Source organism: Myotis brandtii, unplaced genomic scaffold, assembly GCF_000412655.1.
Source record: "Myotis brandtii unplaced genomic scaffold, ASM41265v1 scaffold399, whole genome shotgun sequence".
In the NCBI taxonomy this organism is placed as follows: domain Eukaryota; kingdom Metazoa; phylum Chordata; class Mammalia; order Chiroptera; family Vespertilionidae; genus Myotis; species Myotis brandtii.
This window is the reverse complement of record NW_005365325.1, coordinates 64978-90469: the sequence shown is the minus strand read 5'-3', so window position 1 is coordinate 90469 and position 25492 is coordinate 64978. Positions and strand designations below refer to the sequence as shown.

General features: G+C 42.0%; 1 protein-coding gene across 2 annotated transcripts in view; it reads right to left on the bottom strand.

Annotated features, from left to right (window-relative positions):
• Positions 1-25007, bottom strand: part of LOC102251924 — an 83865-nt gene extending 58858 nt beyond the window's left edge. The window contains exons 1-4 of one of the 2 annotated variants that reach the window (XM_014545205.1): positions 24920-25007; positions 15942-15979; positions 14556-14684; positions 13374-13619 (exon numbers count right to left, since the gene is read on the bottom strand). In XM_014545205.1, the coding sequence (XP_014400691.1) occupies positions 13374-13619; positions 14556-14614 (305 nt within the window). In that variant the 5' untranslated portion in view covers positions 14615-14684; positions 15942-15979; positions 24920-25007. The remainder of the gene's footprint in view (positions 1-13373; positions 13620-14555; positions 14685-15941; positions 15980-24919) is intronic. The other variant, XM_005873095.2, reaches the window with a different exon arrangement.
• Positions 25008-25492: the final 485 nt, after the last annotated feature.

Here is a 25492-nt window from a genome sequence, read left to right as displayed (position 1 = left end):
AAGCCCTGCATGACCTGGCTCTGGCCTCCCCTTGACACTGCGGAGCGCCCCCGTCAGCCCAGACCTCCACCTGGACTGCTGTGTGAACGGGGAAATAAGCCTTTCTCTTATTCAAGCCACGCTATTTGGGAGTCTCCTGTAACAGCAGCCTAAACAATATCTAACTCACACTCTTGGTCTCTGACCTTGATACTTAAACTTCCTCCACTCTCCTTGAATCTCTGGCCTCCCCCGTCCACCTAACCCCACACACTCAGCAGACAACTTGATCTTCTATTTCAAAGAGAAAAGGAAGCCAGTTCATGGGAACTCTCTCAACTTCCACGACCTAACCTTTCCAGGTGACATCAGCACCCTCCTGCTCCTGCCTTCCCTGTTGTGACTCCTCCTGTCCTGGCCAAAATTCCCATCAGGCTTTGGGCCACATGCCCTCCTACCCCTCAGGGAACACTAATAAGTTAACCTCTCCCTCTGGACAGTGTCCACAGCAGTACTTAAAATAAGGGTGCCTTTCCCATCTTAATGATTAAAAAACCCCCACTAAGATCCTTCGGTTGGCATTTACTTTTCAAAGCTCCTCCAACCCCCATAGGAATTGTGCCCCAACACTGTAGAGTCCTATTCAGTCTCCAGTGACCCCATCTCAAGAAATCCAGTCTTCATCTCTTGGCCTCCTTGAAACTGTCCTCAAGACACCCTGCCTCCTGACTTGTTCTCTCCCTTACTTATTTCTCAGAAGAAACCTATGAGGTAGGACTATTCCTATCCACATTCTAGAGATAAAGAAATGGAAACCTAGAGATGCTCAGTACATTCCCCAAACTGACACAGCGAACTGACCGACATCACAGAAATGAAGTCTGGCTAGTTGATGAAGAAAGGGGGGTTATTGAAAGGACTCTGGAGAGACCACAAATCTCTGCAAGGGCTGGAGACAGGTTGCCAGGAATAACACTTGAAATCATATCACAGAGCAAGTCCCCCGAAGAAACCTCTATCTCAGCCACTATCCCCAGCACACTCTGGATGATGACTGTCATGGGGTCACTGTCATGGCTGCCATCTCACACGGGATGTAGCCACCCTAGGTCCACCACTCTGGCCAGATAGGATTCTGCACAGTCCCTACCTCAACACATCAGCAGCTGCTGAGTCACAGCCAAGGGCAGGTGCATCTGGATCGTGCACCAGCATCCTAGCTGCAAAGGATGCTGGGGAAACAAGTATGTATCAGCAATTCGTAGCTTCTATAATGTGTGTGTGGCGAGGCAGGGGCTTCCTGCAATCACATGAAGCATGTCCAGTTGCTGACAGACAAAAAGAATGACCAATAGTCACTCAACAAATGAAATACTTAGTCTAGTACCTGATGTGCTATCCTTCACCCTTTATTTTACCCAACTCTGTGTTGAGCACAGTGTCAGAGAACACCATAGTATAAAGATATTCAAACCACCCCAGTTCCCAACACCCTCACAAAACGTCCAGCTTTCCCCACATCTGTCTCCTCATTCTTCTCCCCAAGAAGCCAATCGATATCTGATAAACAAGTCTCTGCTAAATGCTGATGACTGAAAATGGGTTACGTAGTGTCTGGTTCTTCCTGGAATCTTTCTATTTTCACAGGAGATTCTAGAAACTGCAAAGTTTCAACCCCCAAAATTTCAAGCAGCTGTGATATTCACCAGAGGAAGATTTGGGTCAGCAAGGAAGTCTTTTGACTCAGACAAGCGCTCTTCAATATTAACCTTGGATAAACAGGTATCACCAACTCCTACAACCCCTTACCTTTGAGCAGACCTCACAGGCTTTCCCACATTTTGCCTCACTGCATCTTCCCGCAAGCCCTATGTGAGCTTTAAGATAAGTGTGAATTTCCTAGGGGACTACATTTGGTAAGTGAGAACTGAGATTTACTGACCTAGGTTTATAGGCCTAGGTTTACTGACTCCTAATCAAATGCTTTCACTTTCTGTGAGTCCCGCCTGACCTCCAGGTAAAGAACAATTCCAGTGGTGTCAGTGAATAAGGGAGCAAGGGAACCCAAAAGACAGCCCCCGGAGGCAGGAGAGGCTGACAGGGAAGAAGAAACAACCCCAAGATGATCCCCTTCCTAGAACACATTCCATTCGCTTTAACTCCGAGTGTTTTCAAATGGGTTCTGATTCCAACACATGCACATTCAGCAGGATGACTGAGTATAATTACTTCCTTTTTGTCTCAAAAATTGCAAAAATTAGGGGATGTGCAACCACCCCAGGAAGAATCCAGAAGCAGAGGGCGGGGGCAATCTGCAAACCCAGTGAGCCTTCTTAGTTGCAGCGATGGGGAAAGTGTGCAGTCCCTGAGCTCCGTGATTAAAGCAACTGCAAATTAGTTTCCGCAAAGGTCTCTCCCCTTAAATTGAAAACACCGTATAATGGAATTTCATAGAGGCTGCTTTGGAAATGACTTCATACCTCACTCTGTTCAGAGCTGAGAAGTGGCCGCATGTAGTAAATTGTAAGAGGATGAAGCTCTCCAGGGGCTGCCCCACCTTCCTCCCAACTTCCACATAGAGACACTCAGGGACTGCTCACCTCATCCCTTAACCTGGAAGGGAATTAGTGAGCTCAGAGCAAGGGAGTGATCTGTAGTCTTCTCCTTCCCCAAACCAGTAGTTTACCTGCCATCCACGCCTTCTACCAGTCAGGCTCCTAGGGGCAGCTAGCTGCACATGGAATGTCCAGGTACAGACATTGTAAGTATAAGGCTTTGGAAAACTATGGGGTTACCAGGCTCTATTAAGATTTCCAAGAGAAATGAAGTCAAGCTGACACAGAAATACTGAACGTCACACTGTTTTCACTGACCACCTTAGCTGTCTTAAGGGCACCATTCCAAAATGCAGGAATCCCATTTCCAAATTGTCGGCAGCTCTACAGTGACTCACACAAGTGGCATTTTGGTGTCAGATTGTTCATTCATTCATTCATGTAAAAAAATGTCTTAGTGCCCACTATGTGCCAGGCATGGTGCCAAGGCCTTGGGAGACAACAGTGAGCAAAGTCACAGCTCTCATGGTGATTATAATCAAATGATGGAGACTGAATTACACTTCAAATAATTATTCCAACAAATGAAAAAAACTGCCATTCTGACAATGCTATACTGTGGTTGGTATGGAGAGAGCCAGGAGACGGAAATTGGACCTGGTCAGGGCATTCAGACGACATCCCTGAGGAAGTGCCCTTTCAGCTGAGACCTAAAAGGTAAGGAAGAGATAACCAAGGGGGGAGAGATGGAGTAGGGGAAGGGGAACTCTCAAGACAGAGAGCACAGCATGGAGCCCTGGGGTGCAGGGGCTGGACTGGAAAAAGGCTGGTGGACAGTAACCTTGGTGAGAGAGGGTGAGCATGGCCTCAAAGGAGCCTGAAAAAGGGCCAGACCCTGCAGTTTTGCAGGACATGCAAAGGAGTTTTGCCTTTATCTGAAATGCAAATTGGATGCCATGAAAAAGTTGTAAACAGGAATAAGGGTAGAAAGATGGTATCATGTCATTAGAAAATGTCTTTCTGGCTGCAGCACAGCAGCCATATTGAAAGGTGTGTATGTGTGTAGCGGGGGCGGGGGGTGGGGGGGCAAGAGCTGTTTGTCAAAAACCCACCCAGAAGAGTAGGTATTTAGAGCCTTGGCTGCCCTGGCAGTGACCCGACTCACCAACAGCCACAAGGACAACGGCACAGCCAACTCAGTAGTCCAGGGCACCAGTGCCCCACCCCAAACTCTCTCCACTGAAGCACTATCTAGTAGCACAACTTCTAAGGTGCGATGCTGTCATGTGGGCACTAAGTTGGTAAACGAGGCAGCATATCCCTTCACACCTCTGGGAAACTACCCATCTACTTATCACTGAGAGTAGTAAGAAACTGACTCCAATAAATGGGTCACCAGCACACACCTGGTGATCTCTTTCCAACCGTCTCTATTTGCATATCCTCAGCCTAAGAGAGAAGTTCAAGTGTGTGCTCTTAAAAATGATAATAATTTAAAATTTTAAGCTCCGGTCAGTACCTTGGTGCTTATGACTGGAGATGAGGAAAAGAGCTGGTTACCCAAAGGGCCAAACTCTTTGAACAGAGGCTCACCTTATATGAAAATAGGGCTTAAAGCCCTGGCCAGGTAGCTTAGCTGGTTAGAGCATCATCCTGATACACAAAGGTTGAGTGTGGAGAGAAAAGAGAGAGAGAGAGAGAGAGAGAGAGAGAGAGAGAGAGAGAGAGAGAAAGGAAGAAAGGGAGCAAGAAAATAGGGCTCACCCTATGTGTTGACATCTTTAAGTGTTAAGTGCATAGTGTTCTCTTACTTGGCGCTACTACAACAGAGCACCACTATTGAGAAATCTGACCTAGAAGGGAGCAGAGCCACAAGGTGGGTTCTCTAGTGACTGCATGGACAGACCAACACACACACACACACACACACACACACACACACACACACTGACCTGTATTGGATAGTGATTTAAATAAGAAACTACCTTTTGTTAAGTCACTGAGATTTGGTGGTGATTCATTATAGCAGCTAGCATCATTTACTTTAACTGATAGAGGTCAATCTCTCTGTGGAGGATAAGTGTACCCTAGCAACAGAGCCATATCACTCAACAGATACTGGGAAGGTTTCTGGAATAAAGAAGTGAAGGGATTTATATTTATTTCAGTATAAACAAATATATAAAATAAATAAATATTTTATATTATAACCACCAAATAAGTTTAACTATGACTCCTAGCTAAAGAGATTTTGTTTGTTTTGGTTTTAGTTATCTAATTTTCAAAGAATTAGCAAATATGTTTTATCTTCTTTTTTTTCATCGTGACTTGAATTTCATACTTATGAGTGCTGCATTTTTTATGCACTAGCTAAAAAGCAATTAATAATGAAGTCACTGTGGTTTACTATTAAAAAGAAGAAAAAGCAAATTGCAATAGATGTCCCATCCTCCAAGTCATAAGGTCAAGAGCACAGCAGCACCTTGGGGAAGAAACTCTTAGCACCTCAGCAGAGAAACACAGCAAGAACCACAGCTGGCCAGAGGTGAACCAAGCTAACCTCTCTCTTTTTTCCTTTCCCTCGCCCTTTTTCCCTGTGACAGGGACTAGTTGACAATAATCTGCAAGGTCTGTTTAGTGTATGGTCTGGTCTTGCTGTGACTAATAAGATGATTGGTTGTATATATCTTCTTTATGGTTGTTCATTATATCACCCTAACATAAAGTAATTTAATTTCAGAGGGATAATTAGGGCATTTCTAATCTAACTGATAGTCTGAATGAAATGAGATTCTCAGAGGGAGATTTATGTATCAGGAGACTGGTGACCTCTGGCCCCAATTTTCACACAATGTATTAATCTGACAGCCCAACTTCCCCGGCATGTTGTATCCGAACATTTCCAAGCCTGTGGGTTAGAGAACACACCCGCAAATGAGATTACTTTATTTATAATGAGATTCCCTTGGGCTCAAGAAGACCGATCATAATATTTTAACTGAGGCCTGCAGACTGATAGAGTCACCATAATATTAATGGAAGCCCTGAGATGCCAACATACTAAAAAGGCAGCATGGCCCTGCCTAGGATCTCAGATGCTACTCAGCAAAACTGAAGACCAAGCCCGATGGGAGGCCTTCCTCACTCAGCGGGCTCAAGGCCACCACAGCAGGGAAAAACCTCATGCTGGCTGAGGCCATAGGAAGCTCATTCTCACCTGTCTGCTTGGGGGAATTACAGAAAGAGTCTGCTCAGCTAGCCTGCGATGGGGGGACGAGAGAAGAGCCTCCTGGAAATAGGAAGCAACAGATGTTAGCTGTGGGGTGTGTGTGGGGGGGCGGTGTATGTGTGGTAGCAGGCCCAGCATTCTGAGCAAGCAGGGTAGCCAAGAGACCATCTGCCTGCTACCCAATCAACATACCTTCAGGGCCAGACCCGCTCACCTCTGTCCTCCACACCGGCTCCAAACCATACCATTACAGTCACTCTTTCACACCAGTCATCAGATGCAGGATGCTGACTCTCATGAGAGAAAATCTGCTGCCGAAAACATTTCCTGTTATCTGTTCGGTCACTGAGCACCCACATGTGCCAAGCACTGGTCAAGTCCAAAATAGATAAATCCCCTCTTTCTAGGCTCCTTCCTTTCTTGTGGTTGTTTAAGCCTCCTTGGTAAATTCCTTTTAGAATTTAATTTGAGACAAAAGTCTGATTCTCTGGGGAAAAAATAATGTACTCCTTTATCAGATAGTGCAAATTATGCAGCTCATCTTGTTCCCCTTGTTTTCTTGGGAGCCAGGAAGCTCAGCGATTACTGTCATGTTCAGATACAGTTGCAGTATTAAGTTGGTGTTTTGTGTCTTTTTCCTTCTTACTTTCTATTCCTAGTGGGAAAAAAATGTATTTAAATACATCTTATTTGGTGAGGTATTTAAAGTTCAATTTGGAAAGAGTACATTTTATTTTTAGAAATAAGCAAAGATAGAAGCATTCACTTACAAAAAGCCACTGTTAAAAATGATTTAGTACTTACTAAGTGCCTGTTAATAATTAACCTTCAGAGATGAGGGAAGGGAGATCAGAAGAGCTGCGTAGTTTGCCTGAGATGACACGTTTAGTAAGGAGCAGAACCAGGCAGGATTAAAACCTGGGCAGTCTAGCGTCAACAGCTGCCCTCTTAACCACTGCTTCTCAGAATGTAAGACTTACTGTGCTAGGCAGCAGCCAATGAACGTTAAGCCTATTGGTCGCCCTGCTAGGCTGCCTCACATCCTCTGAAGCCCCTTAGTCTTCCAGCCACTGCTGCAGCAGCCGGCAGCACTCAGGCCTGACCTGACAGCACCTTGCCTGGGCAGCGTGAAGCGTCTCTTTGCGTCCCAATCTCCTGGGCGGATGCAGGAATCTACTCAGTGACTCTGACACTTGCACACACTTGGAACAGAGGGGGCTAACACCCCATTCCGCAAACCTTGGCCAGTGAGGGATGGAGCCAGTGGACAAATGCCCCGTGTTTCTGTCCTTTGGGCAGGGAACTCTGAGGCCCATTCTGCAGGCCTCCTCAGGCATCCCCAGGGGAATTCAGCTGCCATTGCCCACGGTTAATCAGCTCAGCAAAGTTCACTCCTAGTTCACTCCTAGTTCCTTCTCCTAGTTCACTCCTCCTGGTCCCCAGTCTTGCTCTTTGGGATCAATTTCTAAAACTAACTACTTGTGTGCAAGACCTGGTCCCAGCACTGCTTTAGGGGGAAATGGAGGCTAGAACACTACAGTGCCCAGCTTGAGGAGTTCAGATTAGAGCAGTGATGGCGAACCTTTTGAGCTCAGCGTGTCAGCATTTTGAAAAACCCTAACTTAACTCTGGTGCCGTGTCACATATAGAAATTTTTTGATATTTGCAACCATAGTAAAACAAAGACTTATATTTTTGATATTTATTTTATATATTTAAATGCCATTTAACAAAGAAAAATCAACCAAAAAAATGAGTTCACGTGTCACCTCTGACAGGCGTGTCATAGGTTTGCCATCACTGGATTAGAGTGACATGTCACTACAAGAGAAAAATTTCAGTAATACTGCACTAACAACCTATGGTTAAGTAGCCAGAAGAGTGACTCAAGCTATACAAATACAAGAGCACGGAGAAAGTGGAATAAATGGAACAAGCAGGAACTACAATAGAGTTTACTGGAACACAGCCACATATTCATGCTCACGTTGTCTAAGGCTGCTTTCCCGCCACAGCAGCAGAGCTGAGCAGTTGCAACAGGAGCCCATCAAGCCTTAAGTATTTAGTATCTGGCTGCTTTCTGAAAAAAGTCTCTGGACCTGTGATACATAAAATCAAGGATCCTCTGGGAATGCCAAGAATGGACACATTCTATTCGAGAGGTGGTGATTGGGAAGGTCAGGAAAAGCTAGGAAAAGTCTGACTGTCGAAGAACAGGAGCAAGGAAGGGCATTCCAGGTAAAGGCAACAGCTAAACCAAAGGCACAGAGCTGAGAATCAACACGCTGCTTGCGAGGAACCATAGGTAGTTTACTGTAGGAGAGAAAGGAACTACCAGGGATGTGATGGGAGATGAGGCCACAGGCAAAGATGGCTTTAAGGTCTCTGTGGCTGGGCCATTGCTCTCATTTTAGGCTATTTCCTTCAATAGCCAAAGATACCATAAACAAGAGTGACTGCAGAGTCTGGTTTGGGGTACCTTCTATTGAAGGGAGTTTATGTGGCGTTTGATGCTCTTGTGACGAATGGTGGGACCCCCTCTCATAAAGCAACCCTCTTTGCACCTGGGCATTTTTTACCTTAAAAGACCCCCCTACTTTGCCCTCCTCAGGTGCATGGCTCAAGCTGTGCCAGCTCCGACCTCCTGCTCCTGTTGCTGCTAAACCAGACACAACTGACTCCCACCATTACAGTTGGACCCCCCAGGTGCTCTGACAGGTCTCCCCCACAGCCTGCTTGGCAGTTTCCGGATATGAGGACGCAGTAACCTGTGGCAAGAAATCCTGGAGACTGAGGCCTGGCACACGGCCCCAGGAGGAGGTGTTTTGGGAAAGAAAAACCCTAGTGAGCCAGCATGGCCCGAGAAGGAATAATCTTGTTTAGCTCTGTCAAGTCACTGAGGACTAAACATGTGCCAGACCAGGCAATAGACTCAAAATATATAAATGAGGGGCTCACAGTCTAACGGGGGAGATAGACCTGCTCTTCTCATGGGGGAGACTGGTGCCAACTCCCCTCTGGTGGGGTACAGCCCCCAAGAGGTAAAGCATGGGAGGATATTAAAAGCTTAATAAACATCCCAAGGGCATTAGCTTTAATGGTTATTGTGGAATAAACTACAGGTATCACATCAACTGCTGATGTGCAAATACATGCATAAAGCACTGAAAGATATCCCAGAAACAGTTTCTTCTTCCCCCTAAGAGTTTCAAGATTTCCCTGACAATACCTGTTTATATTCTTGACTGGTTTGGTAAACCATTTTTGAATAAGCAATGCAAAGGTAAACTTCAGTCCCAAAAGGACAGAACTTAAACATAATTTGGAAAACGAATTGATCAGGAGAACGCAGAAAACCAACACTGATTTTTTTTTTAAGGAAGAATAGTTAACGTTTACTAAATATGTACATATCGTCAAGCACTGCACTAAGGGCTTCCCACGCATGGTCTCATTCAATCGTCACACCAATCCTCTGAGATAGATGCTGTTTTTATTACTGTCTCCGGGTTACAGATGTGGCAACTGAGTCTTAACCAAGTAACTTGTTCCCCCGCCATCACTGTAGGAGGCAGGTGTCACCTGACCATTTATCCACAGGGGCCACACCCTTAACCACCACACCAACTGTCTCCCCTTACTGGCCAGTCCCCTGTTCCCGCCTGAGACATCTTTTCTCAGAATTTGGCCCTGAATTCAGGCTTCAGGATAAGTTCCTTCATTGTGATAAGCAGGGCCCAGATCTCTGACAGCTGTTCCCTGCTCTTCATCATCATCTGAAACAATCAGTAAGCATTAGAGAGTACTTTTCCCTTTACAAAGGTGATAATTAGATAACAAGCTGAGATTAAAGTAATTACCGTTAGACAGCTGGCGAGCCAGCACAGTCGCGTTGAAATATTGTTGGTACTTCAGCATCTGGTTCTAACAACAGCACAGGCTAAAGGATTTTACATTAATTACAGAACATAATTTAATATAAACATATTTAATTGCAATTGATGAGCGATAAACTGTTCAAGAATGACTTAACCCCTTCCGCATGTCAAAGTGATGGGAACTTTGGGCAGGCTGCGGCCTCTTCTGCTGTCTCTCTCACCCTCCCTCGCCATGCCTCCACACTCCCTGGTCCCCTCTCCTGGAGAAAACCCCCCTCTGAGGAGGATTTTCCTCATTGATTATCCCGTGGGTTCTTGGCGCATGTACTGCGCTGCTCATCCTGGGAAAGCCCGGTGGAAGGAGGCCAGTGTACCAGCCTGGCTGGGATGCATTGCTTGGGTGTGACCAGCTGCCCTTCCTCACAGGGGCTGGCGAAATTCTCGCACCTTTATGTGGTGCTGGCTTGGCTTCTGACAGTCAGTGAGCAGCCTGTTAAAAATAATCCTCAGATCTCTTAGCAAAAGTATAAAGGCAAACCACTTTTTTGTCCTGACTAGAAAGTCCCTGGCCACAATAGCCAGGGTATTTTCACAATTTTGGAATCAATGTGTAATACCTGGAAATTTCTTCATGAGATGGGACACTTTCTATTCTGGTAGGAATTCATGCTGCCAACCCCCATCACTACCCCCACAATCTCCACTAGATAAAAGACTCAACCAGCATTTTTTGCATATCATCTTTCCAGAAGCTCCATTCACTAATAGGACACATTCAAAAGCCACAAAAATCATGTTATGAGCTACATGTCTGTGTTCCCCAAAATTCATATGTTGAGACTTAACTCCCAATAGGATGGTATTAACTGGTAGAGCCTTTGGGAATTAATTAAGTTTAGATGAGGTCATGAGGCTAGAGTCCCCCATGATGGGATTAATGTCTTGTAAGAAGGTAAAAAGACTAGAGCTTTTTCTCTTGGCCATGTGAGGCTAGAGCAAGAAGGTGGCTGTCTGCAAACCAGGAAGAGGGCCCTCATCAGAACACAACCATTTTGGTACCCTGATCTGGACTTCCCAGACTGCAAAACTATGAGAAATAAATATCTGTTGTTAAGCCACCCAGTCTATAGTATTCTGTTATAGCAACCTGAACTGACTAAGACATACCACTAGATCTCAACTGCATTGAGATGATTCTTAAGAGTTGATCCAAAGAAGTTACAAGGCTCCTTCCTAAAAAAAAAAAAAGAGTGAGTAGCCCTAGAGCAAGTTGGAAAAAATCACCGTTAAGTTTCCCTATGTGACAAATGATGTGGAATTACAAGGAGCCTTACTGTTTTTACTTCTTCCTGTGGATTTCAAGGTATAAAGCACACATTCCCCTAAAAGCTAAAATGAGGGTTGAAAAGTTTATTATTCATAATAAAACTTCTAGAGGAATTACTGACAGGCGCACACAAAGTAACATTAATGTGAAGATTCGGGACCACATATCACCAAGGGACAACCAGGCACTCTCTCCAAGTGAAAGTTGTTCTATGTATAACCTTTTGAAAGAAGAAGTTTAACTTTCCTGACACAGCAAATCCATGATGTAAGAACTATCAGGTATTTTCTGTAGATTTATATTCCTGTAGGAGTGAGGAAGGGACAAGAAGGAACGTAGCCAATAAAGAAGCATTGGCTAATTTAAAAGTTACCACTCTGTCATAAAAATTAAAAAGTTTTATGGGTCGAAGGACACTAGCTAGAAAGTGAAGAAAAATGACAGAATGGCAGAAAGTATTTATAAATCATATGTGATAAGGGTCTAGTACCTAGAATATAAAAAGAACTATTACAACCCAACAATAAAAATACAAATAATCTAATTGAAAAATGGGAAAATAATCTGATTCGATATTTTTCTGAAGACAATATACCAAAGGCCAATAAGCACATGGAAAGACTCTCAACATCATTAATCATCATCCAAACCAAAATGTGCTACCACTTCACACACCCCAGGATGGCTGTAATAAAAAAGATAATAACAAATGTTGGTAAGGATGTGGAGAAACCAAAAACCCTCATAAATTGCTGGTGGTAATATAAACAGCACAACCATTGTGGAAAACAGTTTGACAGTTCCTCGACAAGTTAAATATAGTTACCATAAGACCCAGCAACTCGATTCTAGGTACATGCCCAAAAGAATTTAAAAGATGTCCATACAAAAACTTGAACATAAATAGCAGCATTATCCATAATAGCCAAAAAATGGAAGTAATCCAAATATCCATCAATTGATGAATAAACAAATTGGTATATCCATATAATGCACTATCGTCCAGCCATAAAAAGGAACCAAGTATTGATACATGCTATAATATGGATCAATCTTGAAAACATCATAAGAAGTGAAAGAAGCCAGACACAGAAAACCACATATTGTATGACTACATTTATATGAAGTGTCCAAAATTGGTAAATCTATAGAGACAGAAAATAGATTCATGGTTGTGAGGAGGCTGGAAAGAAAGGGAACTTAAGAGTGACTGCTAATAAGAATTTTTATTTTTTTTTGGGGGGGGGGGGGGGTGGGGAGGAGTGATAGAAATGTTCTGGAATTAGTGGAGATGGTTGCAAAATATTGTGAATACACTAAAAGCTACTGAACTGTACACTACATAATAGTTAAAACAGTAGATTTTTATGTTATGTAAATTTTATCTATTTTTTTTAAGGTACCAATCTGGGAATTTGAGCTTAGTCCCACTAGGGAAGCCTGGGAATCTGTGTAAAGTGATCACAGATGTTCAAGAGGTGAGGATGCTGGGATATTTATACCCCAACTCCCATCAGTCAGTGACTGCAGGTTGCTTCCAGGAGGCATAAATTCCTTGCACTTTTGGCCTAACTGCCAAAGGAGCTCTGGTGGTTAGAGATCGTCCTTAGGCATAAATGTTGGTGCTGACAGACGACAGGCCAGTGCGGCCCCGAAAGGGTATAGGCAGGAGATCCAGGCAGTGCACTGACAATCTGCTACTCTCTCATTGAGTTGTCTTGGGATTAAATAAGAAAATCTGTGTAAAATGCTTCACAGTGCTAGACACAGAGAAAGCTCTTAATAAATGTGAACTATTTTTACAGAAGATTCAATAAGGCTAAATAATTTGATCAAAATTGCATAGCTAATGCAAGACAAAGAGAGGATTTATGCAGATCTGTCTATACCATGCAGTCTTTCACATAGAGAATCATACTAACCAAATTTGTAAACATACCTATAGGATGGCAATCATGTCTTGAGGACATTCAGCAACTATAACAAATATCTTTGTATCTTTACTCTCTCTCCTGCCCCTTATGTGTCTTCAATGGGGACAGCAGCTGCTTGTCTCACAAAAAGGCCTCAAGGGCAGATGTTCTGTCGGCTCAAGTTGTCCAGGGTCTGAATATTACATGGTTTGTTGTGTAGGTGCTTATTTGAGATTCAAAGCCTGCACATTTGCTGACAGTTTAGTCCAAAGGACCAAGACACCGTACACCTGAGGCTGCAGGAGCAGCAGGACGACACTTGCCTCACCCACATGTCGGTCCCCCTGTTCTCCTCTGGAATAATCTGACTTTCAGTGGCTCAATGAAAGAGGTGCGCTAGCAGAGGAAAATGGCAGGAATCCCTTCCCAAAATGCCCACCTGAGTTCCCAGAGGGTTGACGTGAGGATGTGGGCTGCAGAACCCAAGCCTACCTGATCAGGTAGTGGTTGATAATGGTGTCAAAGTAGCTGTAGTACACGGCATTGTTCACGTGGCCATACTGGTCATTGTCCTGCCACCTCGTCTGGATGGGCAAGAAGTACCCATAGGCCTCCTGGTAACGATGACAATCTTCAACCCGCTGGTTCTCTGATGATGTAGTCAAGGAACGGACATTCCTAGGAAGCATTCTCCAAACCCAAGAGGCCATAGTCGGTGATTGCTGCCGTGAAGGGTACCTTCAAGTGAAAGGGCAGCATAGAATAAGACGGTCTGCAGAAATCTTTAGCTTCACAAAAGCGATTGCATTAAATTTTGGCCATTGGTTTCAAAAGGAAATTAAAGTTTTTCCCCTAAGAAATAAATCTTCCCTGATAATGCAGGTCCTTGTCACAAACCTATTTACTGTTCTTATTATTGTTATTGATTTGGGAGAAAGGAAGGGGCATTATTTTAGCCTTATATTTATATATCTTTATAAATATTCTTAAATTGGACCATACAACACAAGTTATTTTGGAATCTTTTGTGCTTAACAATAGATTATTGATATGTTTAAATACTCTCCTACATCATTTTAATGTTGAATTCCATTATATTCCATTGTATCAAAGCACCACAATTTATAAAATCCTTTATCGCATATTGAGGATTATGATTCCAATTTTGTTGACTCAGATTGGAATTTTTGTAAATAAACCTTCACACACACACGTGATTATTTTCTTAAAATAAATACCTAAAAGCAGAATTGCTGGGTCAAAGGGCAAATAAATTGTTAAGGATTTTGATTTAACAATTTATACCACCCCAACAGTGGCCAATTTCCTTGTCAATTTTAAAATGCTTTGTCAATTTGACTGTGTTCTCTCATTTCCATATAAATTTAATGAAATGTGCTAAATGGAAAGATGACTACTGCTACCAGCTATGATGGAATAAATAGTATCAGAATAACCCTTCTGTTTGAGAACAACTATAAAAGTGAGATAAAATGTAAAAGAAGAGCCGTGTGAAGGCGTGAGGAAATAATCACGGTAGCGGGTCTTTATAGGCTGCAACCCTGGGGACAGGGTAACACACTGCAGTGAGCTTGCACTTGCTACTGTTGTTTCTCATCAGGGTATCTGCCAATTTACTATGTGGGGAATAAAGGCTGAAGAGATAACAGCAACCTAGAGCTTGCAGTGGTCTTGCTTTGTTGGAAGAGGTGACAAAATTGAAAGGCCAACATCCTGGAGAAGAGTGAGCTGCAGAGAAGTGAGCCTCATAGTGCAAATTTCCCCAAAGGCATTTGCTGACTCCTAAGCTGCACGTGCTCCAATGAGACAGAGAAACCAGCAGAAAGCAACTGCTACAAGGCTTAAAACCTAGGAAGAAAACAGGAGTCTCACTGTGCTGAGGACTGCCAAGGAGGAAGGTAAAGACCCCAGACTTTCAGTTTCGACCCCAAAAGGGCCACTTCCTTAGAGTGAGAGCAAACTCTATATGGACCAGCCTTGAGCAAGGCTGTCTACCCAAACATCACCTCTCAGCCAGTGGAAACCTAAATCATCTCTGCAGGAAAACAGCACCATCCAGAGTCTCCACAACTTTTTAGACACAAAGTCTAACATTCAGTTAAAAACTACCAGGCCTATTAGGAAAGAAGAACAAATGACCAAAACCCAAAAGAAAAGACAATAAAATAGTCCCACAGACTCACACTGATTTTAAAATAACTATGATTAACAGACATCAAAAATAAAGGGAGACTATGCATCCCAAATACATAAAGAACTCTAAAATTCAGAGAGGAAAGATCAAAAACCAATAAAAATTAAGCAAAAGTCACCCACAATTCACAAATACAGATTTTTAAATGACCTTTAAACATATGAAAAGATGGACAAGTTCAGGCATAATTAAAAAAATGAAAATTATCACTATGCTGAGATACCTTTTCCCAATGATTAGACTTGGTAAAAATTACAAAGCTTGACAGCACATTCTCTTGACAAAGGCACAAGGAATGAGACACTCATACATTGCTGGTGGGAGTGTCCTGCCTTATGGGAGAAGAATTTAACAACATCTAACAAAACCACAAGTGAGTTTACCTTTTGCCCACATCTAAAGTTACCTTGAAGATATACTTTCACCAGTACAAAAGTACATCTGAACAAGGTACATCAGCGTTTGTAATTGAAAAATATTGGGGGGGGGAACTCACATAGGACATTGGTTGAATAAACTATGATACATTCACACAATGGTATACTATGCAGCTGTACATGAAAACTAAAGAATATATGATATGGAAATCTTGGTTGTCAACCAAAAAAAGCAAAGTGCAAAAGACTATATATAGTATGCTACTTTTGTGTAAGAAATAAGAGGAAATAAGATAATATAAAAGTATTTATTTACACTTACAAAAAGCAATTCAGGAAAGTTGAACCAGAAACTAATGAGGGCACATTAACAAGGTAGACAGGGTGGAGGAGGGGTAGTAACACGCTTCTGAATACAGCTTTTTGTGTAATTTTGGGTTTGGGAGCTTTAATGTTTTATATACTCACCCAAGATGATGATGATGGTGATGGTGGAGAATTTAAACCTAAAATGGAATACAAACAGAAACAAGTGAGCCTAACTATATGTCAAATGAATAACATAATTACACAGAAGAGGAAAAATAACTACTTTTGAGTACAGGGTTTTGATTATATACCCTCAAAGAAAAATCTTCTAACAAATATTGAACACTGGTTAGTAGGTATGTTTTTTATATTGACAGAATCTAAGCCTGGCAAATGAGTAAATATACTAAGGATAATTTAGCCAGATTTCTCACTTACAAAAAGGACTTGCAAACACAGGAAAGAGAAAGACCAAAATGAACCTTCAAATGTTAGGTAAGATTTGGGAGTCTAGTATTAATGCCTAGGTTAGGGATAGAGATAAAGACAGCCCTCTTTTTCCTTGCCCTTTTGAGCCCTGTGGCACTCCAGCAGCAAGATAAGCACACTTAGTGTCCAGATCTTATTTTCTAAATACCATTCTACACAAAATGGAACCAGGACTCCTTGAAGAAATGACTGATCCCAATGCCGGGGCAGATAAAGTAAAAGGTGACCCTGGAACATCTCATTGTTCCAGAAAGTAAGGAATGTTTGAAGAATGAGGGGTATGACAAAAGTAATCTGTGATAGAAATCAGAAGATTGTTACCTCGGGTAGGGACGATGACTGGGAAGTGGCACAAAGATGGCTTCTGTACTGTTAGTGATATTCTACACTGTGGTCTAGATGGTGTTTACATAGGTACATTACTTTGTAGAAATTAATCAAGCTTATTCTTTTATGACTGTATTGTATTTCGATTAAATGTTTCCCCAAAACTGTGCTACATGGAGAGAAGTTGCAGGATTACAATAAGTTAAATCTCTAATGTCCAGAGAGCTCTCTCTCTCTCTCTCTCTCTCTCTCTCTCTCTCTCTCTCATTATTCAGGGAATTTATCTCTTGTACATTCACCCTAATACAAACTCAGAAAACTTGAAGAAGTCAAGATTCTTCTTTAGCCACAGAAGGACCTGTTATATTGGTTGCTTTGTGGATATGTGCATATTTATATGGCCCCCAAATAGATAATGATGAAGACAGACTTAACTCTCACATAGTGGAAGCACAAGTAATGACTTAGAATCCTTGATGACCTGAAAATAACCTGCCATCTAAATGACATTTAAAAGGAGAAAGTTCTTAAACTTGTACATTTTTACATTAAATTTTTCCTAAGGAATCAACCTTCATCATCTGTACCTTTTGGCAACACGAGGCTAATATTCATCCACTTGAACGCATACAAAAATCTCAAAATAAAAGAAATCTCTGCATGAGTGATACTGAGTACTAGGTGGCATTCTGACTGACCACTATGAGAAAGTCGAGGGAAGTAATTTTTTAAAATTAATAATCCAAAGAAAATCCATTTTGATACCTGCTTCATGCTCAGATTTTATAAATAATATTAAGAGCTTTCCCAATCCTTTGGGAATGAGCTCTGACTCCACAAAGTCGCCATAAATGGGCACTTTCCTGAAGTCTAAGTGTGTGGGGGAGGAGGATCCTGCCATGCAAATAAATTCTCAGGAAGCTGTGAAAATATTCGCTATTTTGCTCAATTTATTCCAAGCCGAAATATAATAGTACATTATAAATCTGTTTTGATTTTACTTAATCTAATGAAAAAATGTTCATCTTTTTGATAAGTGCTCATTAGCCATTTTTTCCTGACATAAACAGACAAGAAAGATGTTCTTGTGCTACATTTAAAACGCAACTCAGCTAATTACAGTGCAATGACTCAAAGAACAAAATCAATGCACTAAAGTTTCTCACTTGAATTGTCTTTATAGTTGAATTAAAAAAATCTAACAAAAAAAATTTAAAGGGCCCTAGCAGTGTGTTTTACACTTAGGTTGAATAATGTTTAAGTAAACAAAGGCCGCATTTTAGTACGTGATTTAAAAAAATTAAATTTTCTCAGGTCAATTGCTCTCCAAAAATAGTTTCTGAATTTACCAACAAAAATCTCAAAATAGAAGAAAGCCCTTTCTTGGAAGGGGTGATAAATTTGCATAAGCACTTCACCCTATTTCACCTGTCCTTTGTGAGACCAGAAGCTGCAAGGAGATAATATTTGGTCAGTGTTGGAGCCAGAATGGGACCAGGAAATAGCAAGAAATTAAGATCTATTTAAGAATCAAACTTACTTACAGGCCAAATTTATGCTTAGGACTTTTAGGAATATCAGATAATCTTGGGCTTTTTGAATCACAGAGTATTGATCTACTGAAATATTACACTGAATGAGTCTAACAACATTAGTGCCATTTTCCAAAGCACTTGGTTTATGCTCCAGGAAGAATTTTGACTAATCTAACTCCTTGGGCATCTCAAATCTGGCCACATGACTCAAATGATCACTTCATTGATTATTAAAATTGTGTTTTATTATGAAATATATTTACCTGAAACTAGAAACTTTACAATGATTGTAGATCTATGACAAATAAATTATGTGTCTTGTACCCACTTATTATGTGCCAGCTCCCATGCCAAGGGCTTCACATACATCATGCCATTTAATCTTTATGGCACATCAATTCTCATTTTAAAGATGAGGAAATTGATGCTAGGAGATGTTAAGTAATTACCCCAACAACTAATCTTTGTGATGTTTTGCCTTGGAGTTTGGGTACAATACACGTAACTGGGTGCCACAGAATTTTAGTAATTAGTTTATGTGTACCATGAGATGAAAAGGGTTGAAAATCGCTGGTATAAGAAATAAGTTTCTAACATACAAAACATTTAAAATTCACAAAATTGAAAACTACAACAATGTGGGGGTAAATTGTCTGTTGTTACAAGTTGACAAGCAGCATAAACCCACACACTCACCCTAAAGTCCCCCCTCCAACATGGATTATCACTGGGACGGAGATGGGCTGGATGTCTTATAAATTCACTTCTGACTGTATGACTCTGAATTTGAATCAAAATCTACTGTAGAATATGAACAAAAGAATCATGCTAGCCATCAGGAAGGCCCTCCTCTCCTGTCAGCTCAGCCTCAGAAGACTAGATTATAAGAACCAAAGGCAGTGACCCAAAGCATTGCAAAGATAAGGGATTCGGAACGGAGAAGACTCAGTTGGCCAGAGGCCACAACCTAGAGTGCTGGGTTGTTCTGCTCAGCTCCTAGAAGCCAAGTCCAAATCGAACCGACAATCAATCAATATTCATCGGGTCCAGGATTATAAAAAACTACAGACACGGTCCCAGAAATAAGACTGAGACGTGGGAAATGGGCTGTGAGATCATTAAGGACGACAATGACCATGAACCTTTCTTTTCCCCTCAGGAGCTGGGCTGCCAGGCCTGGGTTTCATTCCGAGACATTGTTCTTCAGTCCCTTTTCTAGAGAGTGAGGGCCATGTTTTGAACAGCCACAGCAGTTAATTCTGAAGACAGTGACTGTACAAGGCTGGTGATGGTACTCACAATCCTGGTTCCTTTTATAAATTATTCAGTCCAGGAGCCCCTGGAATGAATATTTTTAAAGTTTGCACTTGAGTTCTTGGAAGAAAAGTACACCAAAGCCAAATAAATGAACACATCTGAAAAATACCTGTTCTTCTCAAGCAATTAAAAAATGCATTGTTATTTGTAAAGCTACTCTCTGTTTCCTTACAGATGAGTGTTAACTTTGCCCCCAGTCAAAAGCTTTTTTATGCATTCCATCCCAAATTGCCAGGCTGCCTACAAAATTTGTAATAAAGCAATTAGAAGCACAGAGTAAACAAAATATGTCCTGTAGAATGGCAGGGGCAGAAAGCAGATCAGAAATATTCACACTGTCTGTCAGGCTGTTCCCTGGCTTTTTCTGTGTGTTGTTCATGTATACTAATGTGTGGACAAGAGGGTTGAAAACATTTTGCTAAGAATGAAACCCTAAGATTTATACATAATTTCTAAGCTTATCCTTGGGAAAGAAGCCACAATCTGTTTTCAGACAAGTGTAAAACACTTGCAATTCCCTTTGAAAAACAACGTCCAATCTTCCCTTAAATTGAGATGCCAGAGCAACTAGATTGTGATTTAAATCAGAGAATGAAATTAGTCCAGGTACACCGGGGTGGAAGGAGAGACAGTGCAGACACTGGTAAATGGCCTATGAATTCAAAATGTCGAATCTTCCCCCCAACCCAGCCAATTTTGACTTCCAACAAATTAGAGAAATAAATTGGCAGTTCACCTATGATTCACCAGTAAACAAACATTTTTCACCAGCTACTTCGTGACTATCTTTTGAGCTGAGCTTTTTTAAATTCCATAAAGGATGGGGGCGGGGGCGGGGTTGTAACAATAACTCTCGGAGTTCACAATAATCGTTGGCAGGGTTCTAATGAAAAACAAAAATCTCCACCTAATTCAGGGGTGGGGAACCTTTTTTCTGCCAAGGGCTATTTGGATATTTATAACGTCATTTGCAGGCCATACAAAATTGTCAACTTAAAAATTAGCCTGCTATATTTGATCAAACATTTAATTAACTTCCCCCTAATGCCTTGGCAGGGCCAGACCAAAAGATTTCTTGGGCCTTATACAGCGTGCAGGCCAGACGTTCCCCACCCCTGATCTAATTCCAACAATTCGCCATAGTAACATAGAACTTCATATTATTAATACTAGCGTGGCCTGAGGGAGAGATAGAATCTCAGTGAGGAGCAATCTGACAATGTCAGCTAAAATCCTGCATCTCTGATCAAACCAAAGCAATTCAGATTTCAAGTTGGGTTCAAAAAAGCATAAACACGGACCAACACCAAGGATGGACTTGACCAAATGTCTACAGTTGCAGCAGAAATGAACCGATTGTCCTGGTTGGATAGAGGCTCTGCTGGCTAAGATTTTGCTGTGCTCCGGGAAAATGGACCCATTTGTTGGTCCTTCTGACAAAGCCGGATTAAGGATTTGACCTCCATATTCCCATAAAACTCAGTACACCTGGGCCAAATCATACTCCCAGATTCATCAGCTCTTCTCCTTGAATTCTATAACCAGCGAAGATCTCTGCTAGCAGAGAACTGGGGGGTTGGGTGGGGATCATTCTGATTGGAGGAGTTTCTATTCCACAGAGGTGTCTTTATCTCAGCTAATCTATCCCACTGGTAGGTTGGCCGAAACCAAACCTATCTCTCCAAGGTAAGGACACTCAGGACTCAGCCCAAGGTGGCATCTATGGTATTTAGTCCAAAACTTTGCCATCAAGAGAGCACACACTCTGCCTAGTAGGGCTTGTGTGGCTCCCCTTTTCTGCCCGCTCCCCCCACCCACTCCTCTCCTGTGGAAGGCATTGATTCCAGGCAAGGGGATATATAGCCAAAGACAAGAGAACCTTCTACAAAATAATTTTTGCAAAGGTTCAGGTAGGGAAAGGGGGTGTGTTTGGAGGGATGATTTTCCACCAAATCTTACAGCCTCGCATTAAATTCTGTCCAAGTGGGCTTTTGTCAAAAATTGGTCCAAATGCTGGGAAGTGATAATCAACTGAAACCAAAGTGGTCTTTCTTTACAGGAAGATTTCAAATTCACCATCCTTTTCATGGGAGAGGTGGGTCGGGAGGTGGGAAAGTGGTTTTTTAAAAGACACAGCCGATCACTAATGTGCTGATCTAACTTTGTCAACGACATTTCATCCCAGATGGCAAGTGAAGGAGACACTAGGATTTAAGGCACCTAGACACTTGACAGCAGAATATGAAGACATTAGGGGGGAGGGAAAACCAAACCAAACAAGAATCCTTAAATTGCATTATTTCAAAGGCATATAAGTCTAAAAGCAATCTAAGATACAATTTTAAGAATAATAAGCATCTGAACCTCAGAGTAATATGAACTTCCAAATGCAGAGAATGGAGATACTGACTATATATGAATCTGTTCAGAGACTTTATTCCAGGGCATGAGGCTGAGCTGCTGCAATGTACACAAGTGGGGTGCAAAGTCAATGGGATTACATTCTCCTAATTATTTTCTGCTTGAGCTTTACAGCACATACACAAAATGAGATCAGCCGGGACTTGCCTCTCTAACAAATCACTCAGATTTAAACATTGCTCAAATAAACAAAGGGGGGGGGGAGGCACAAGGCTGGGAAAAGGCAGAGAAGGGCTTCTTCAATCACAGTTGCAAGGAACAAAAACCTGGAGGGGGAAAAGAGTTGTTGGACCGCCACCAAATCTCCCCCACTGGAGACAAGAGCCCATCTGCTGAGCTCGGCAACTTCGCTTTAACTACCATTCAGCTTGCATCTCTGCAGAGATCTGTCTGCAGAGCTGGCAGATGGACCCCTGCTTCCCCGAGTCGCTGTGTTATTTGTTTAATAAATTTAATTAATATCCATACTGCATTGGATTGCTCCCAGAAAAGGAGCCCAAGTGCTCCCTTTCCCCAATAGCTACATGATGAGTGATTTCCCAGCAAAGAGCAGATAACGGTACCCCGGGGCCCCTGAAAAAATTAAAGTACCATGTGCTTACATTACTTTGCATGTGTTAATTTTCTGCAGTACACTAATATACTTTTGATGGGTATTTTAACTTTATGAAAGTATGCAGTTCTATAAAACTTTCTGATCAGTTATATTTGTTGGAATGTTTTTAAAAGAATCTAATTTAACCACATTTGTTGTTGTTTTTTAACCCTCACCCGAGGATATTTTCCTACTGATTTTTAGAGGGTGTAGAAGAGAAAGTTAAAGACAGAGAGGAATATGAATGTGAGAGAAACACATTGATTGGTTGCCCCTGCATGTGCTCCAACCAGGACCCGGGCCGAGGAGGAGCCTGCAACCGAGGTATGTGCCCGGGTCATGAATGGTAAAGAGGTTCCCTTTGGCAAACAGCTAGCTCCACAACCGACCATTGTTAACAAAGTGAGACACCTCCCTGATCATATTGAACTTGAATTATTTCCTAAGCTGAAATATGTGGTGGTTGCAAACATGGGAAACAGAAAGGGTCTTAGACAAAATCAAGGCGGTAACATGCTCCCTCTTCATTAAGTGGTAACAGAGTCCCTGCGATCAGCAAGTATGAATTAAAAGTGTTTTACTCATACTGCTATCCAATGTCATCCTCTCTTTCTTGTCTGTATAGTTCATCTTAACCTAGATTCCCCATAGTGTGTTGCAAGAAAGAATAGTCCTTTGAGGATATAAAAGTCTAGGGAACATTATGTCAAAGAAGGTTAAAGGGGGGCTGCTACCATGACCATGGCCTCCAGTAGCAGTGGCCTTCCTGCAACCCGTCTCCTGTCCCGCTCCTTCCTCTTGCAATGGAATGGAATTCAGCATTGTTCCTATACCACTTCCCAGAAACATCTGTATGTTGATAAAAATACAGAGGTTATTTGCCAGGGTTTCACCTGCACCTTTCATAGCCAACAGGCATTGGAAACAAAACAAACGAGGGGCCTGCTATGGAGCTGTACCTCAGCACCCGCTCCAAGGCTGCCAGTGTTGTTGCCAGTGTTGCCGCCACCAAGACGGCCACCAGCAGCCTGGCTGCAGACAGCCAGCAGTGTGGAGATGTGGAAGAGAGAGGGAAAGACAGAGAGAAATATCTTTCCAGGAGTCAGGGCAGCTCACTACTGGATCTGCGTCTTGGGGTCAAGCTGCCTGGGATCCCAGGGAGCAATACTTCACACTATAGTACAAAGTTAAGTGAAAGGCTTTTTCAACCTTCTTATGGTTTTAACCTGATTACTCCTTATTTTCGACTTTTGGAAAACAAAGATAATAGTCTCCATGATCCACATTTAAGAGCATACCATTCATGCAAAGATATCCTGAAGAGATTAAACAAAGATGGCTACTTCACCAGCAATAATGAAGTTGTATGTGCCTGGATGGAATTGAATAAGTACAGGCAATATCTTACCAGTTTAAAATTACTAGTAGACTTGGAAAGAAATTATGAAAGAGAACAAAATTGCTTGCAAAATAAGTAAATAAGCTACAAGAAAACAATAAACTACCTGGACTTTCTGATGTTGCACAGTTTCAAAATTGGTTGTTATCGGAGGATACCCAAACTTTTAAGGATCAGGAGCGATTAGTAAGGCTTAGATATTTGATATGATAAGTAGGGAGTTAGAACAATATGAGCTCACAAAGAACAGCACCTACTCTGGATGGACAGAGAAGAAAGACAACAGTGGGAACGAACAAGAAGAAAACTTAGTCTTCACAGAAAAATTGAAGAGAAATGGAAGACAAAAGAGATGTTACTTTTGACAAAGATTGGAAAAGACGTTAAAAGAGAAGCTAGGATAGAGGAACAATGGCATAGAAACAGAGAAGACAGTGACAAGAAGACAAGCCCTTTTAGAGAAAAAAATGGCTTATCATTTATGAAAAAAAAAAAAAGGCAAGAAAATGGCTTTAAAAGAGAAGAGATGGTAACACTTTCCCCTGAACGTCATTGTAAAGCACTGCTTAGAAATTATGAGTCACGGTAAAAAGGTAAAGCCTTCCTCCTCTAAACTGAATAAAAGCATTTATTGTCAACCTTAGGAGATAAAAGTCAAATCGGTCTTCCTGCAAGCCAGTGAATCAGTTCCACAACCTCCCACAAGATTCTTCTCAAATAATGTGCAAAAAGTACCGGCACAGCCTTTGCCAAAGAAGCTGAAAAAACATCCCACTGTGTTTCTGTAATTCACTGATGAGTTTATTAGAGTCAATAATTTTCTTGTCAACAGAAAGATCCAATTTAACTCTCTTCCAGTTCGTTTTGTGTTTAAGTGATACCTTGCAGTTTAAATAAGAAGCCTTAATCAGGTAATGAAACAGCCAACCCTTGGCATCTTACTATGCAGTAAACAAAGGGGGCTATCACAAATCCAACCCCACTGTGTCCCAAACCACCTCGGACCGCTGCATAGAGACTCAGTCCACAGTCAAAGGATTAGTGGGCCTCTTACCCCATCAGGCTGAGCAGAAAACGGAAAGGGAGAGGATGAAGGGTCCAAGCCTACTATTTCTCCCATGCCTTTCTCCAGTGTGTTCATTTTTTCCTGCCAAGAAAGCAAAGAAGCTTTTAAAATACTTTCATCATAATGACCTACTCCTCACGGGAATTCAAGAGAACCTAAGAGTCCACAATTGTCTTTAAAACTGATAAATACCACAAGCTACAACAAGGTAAGCACCTGTTTCTCACTTAAAAGCTAACTGCCCACTTCAATACAACCATCAGCTCCCCTTCCTCCAACGCCAGGCCAGAGCTGTAGGCACGCATTGATCTGATCAGACACATTGACCCCTAGAAAGTAGTCCATAAGGTGACCAATCATGGAGCCTCTTCTCGTTATGGGGCCAGCAGGGCCCCTCTCCTTCCCCTCCCCCTCCCCCTCCCTCCTTCCTCCTTTTCCTCCTCCTCCTCCTTCTCCAACTGAGGTCCACATCTGGATTCTTCCAACAAGAAAAGGTAAAAAAGTAGTACTAGTAAATCCGTGTGTGTGTGTGTGTGTGTGTACATGTGTAGAAGCTTGTTA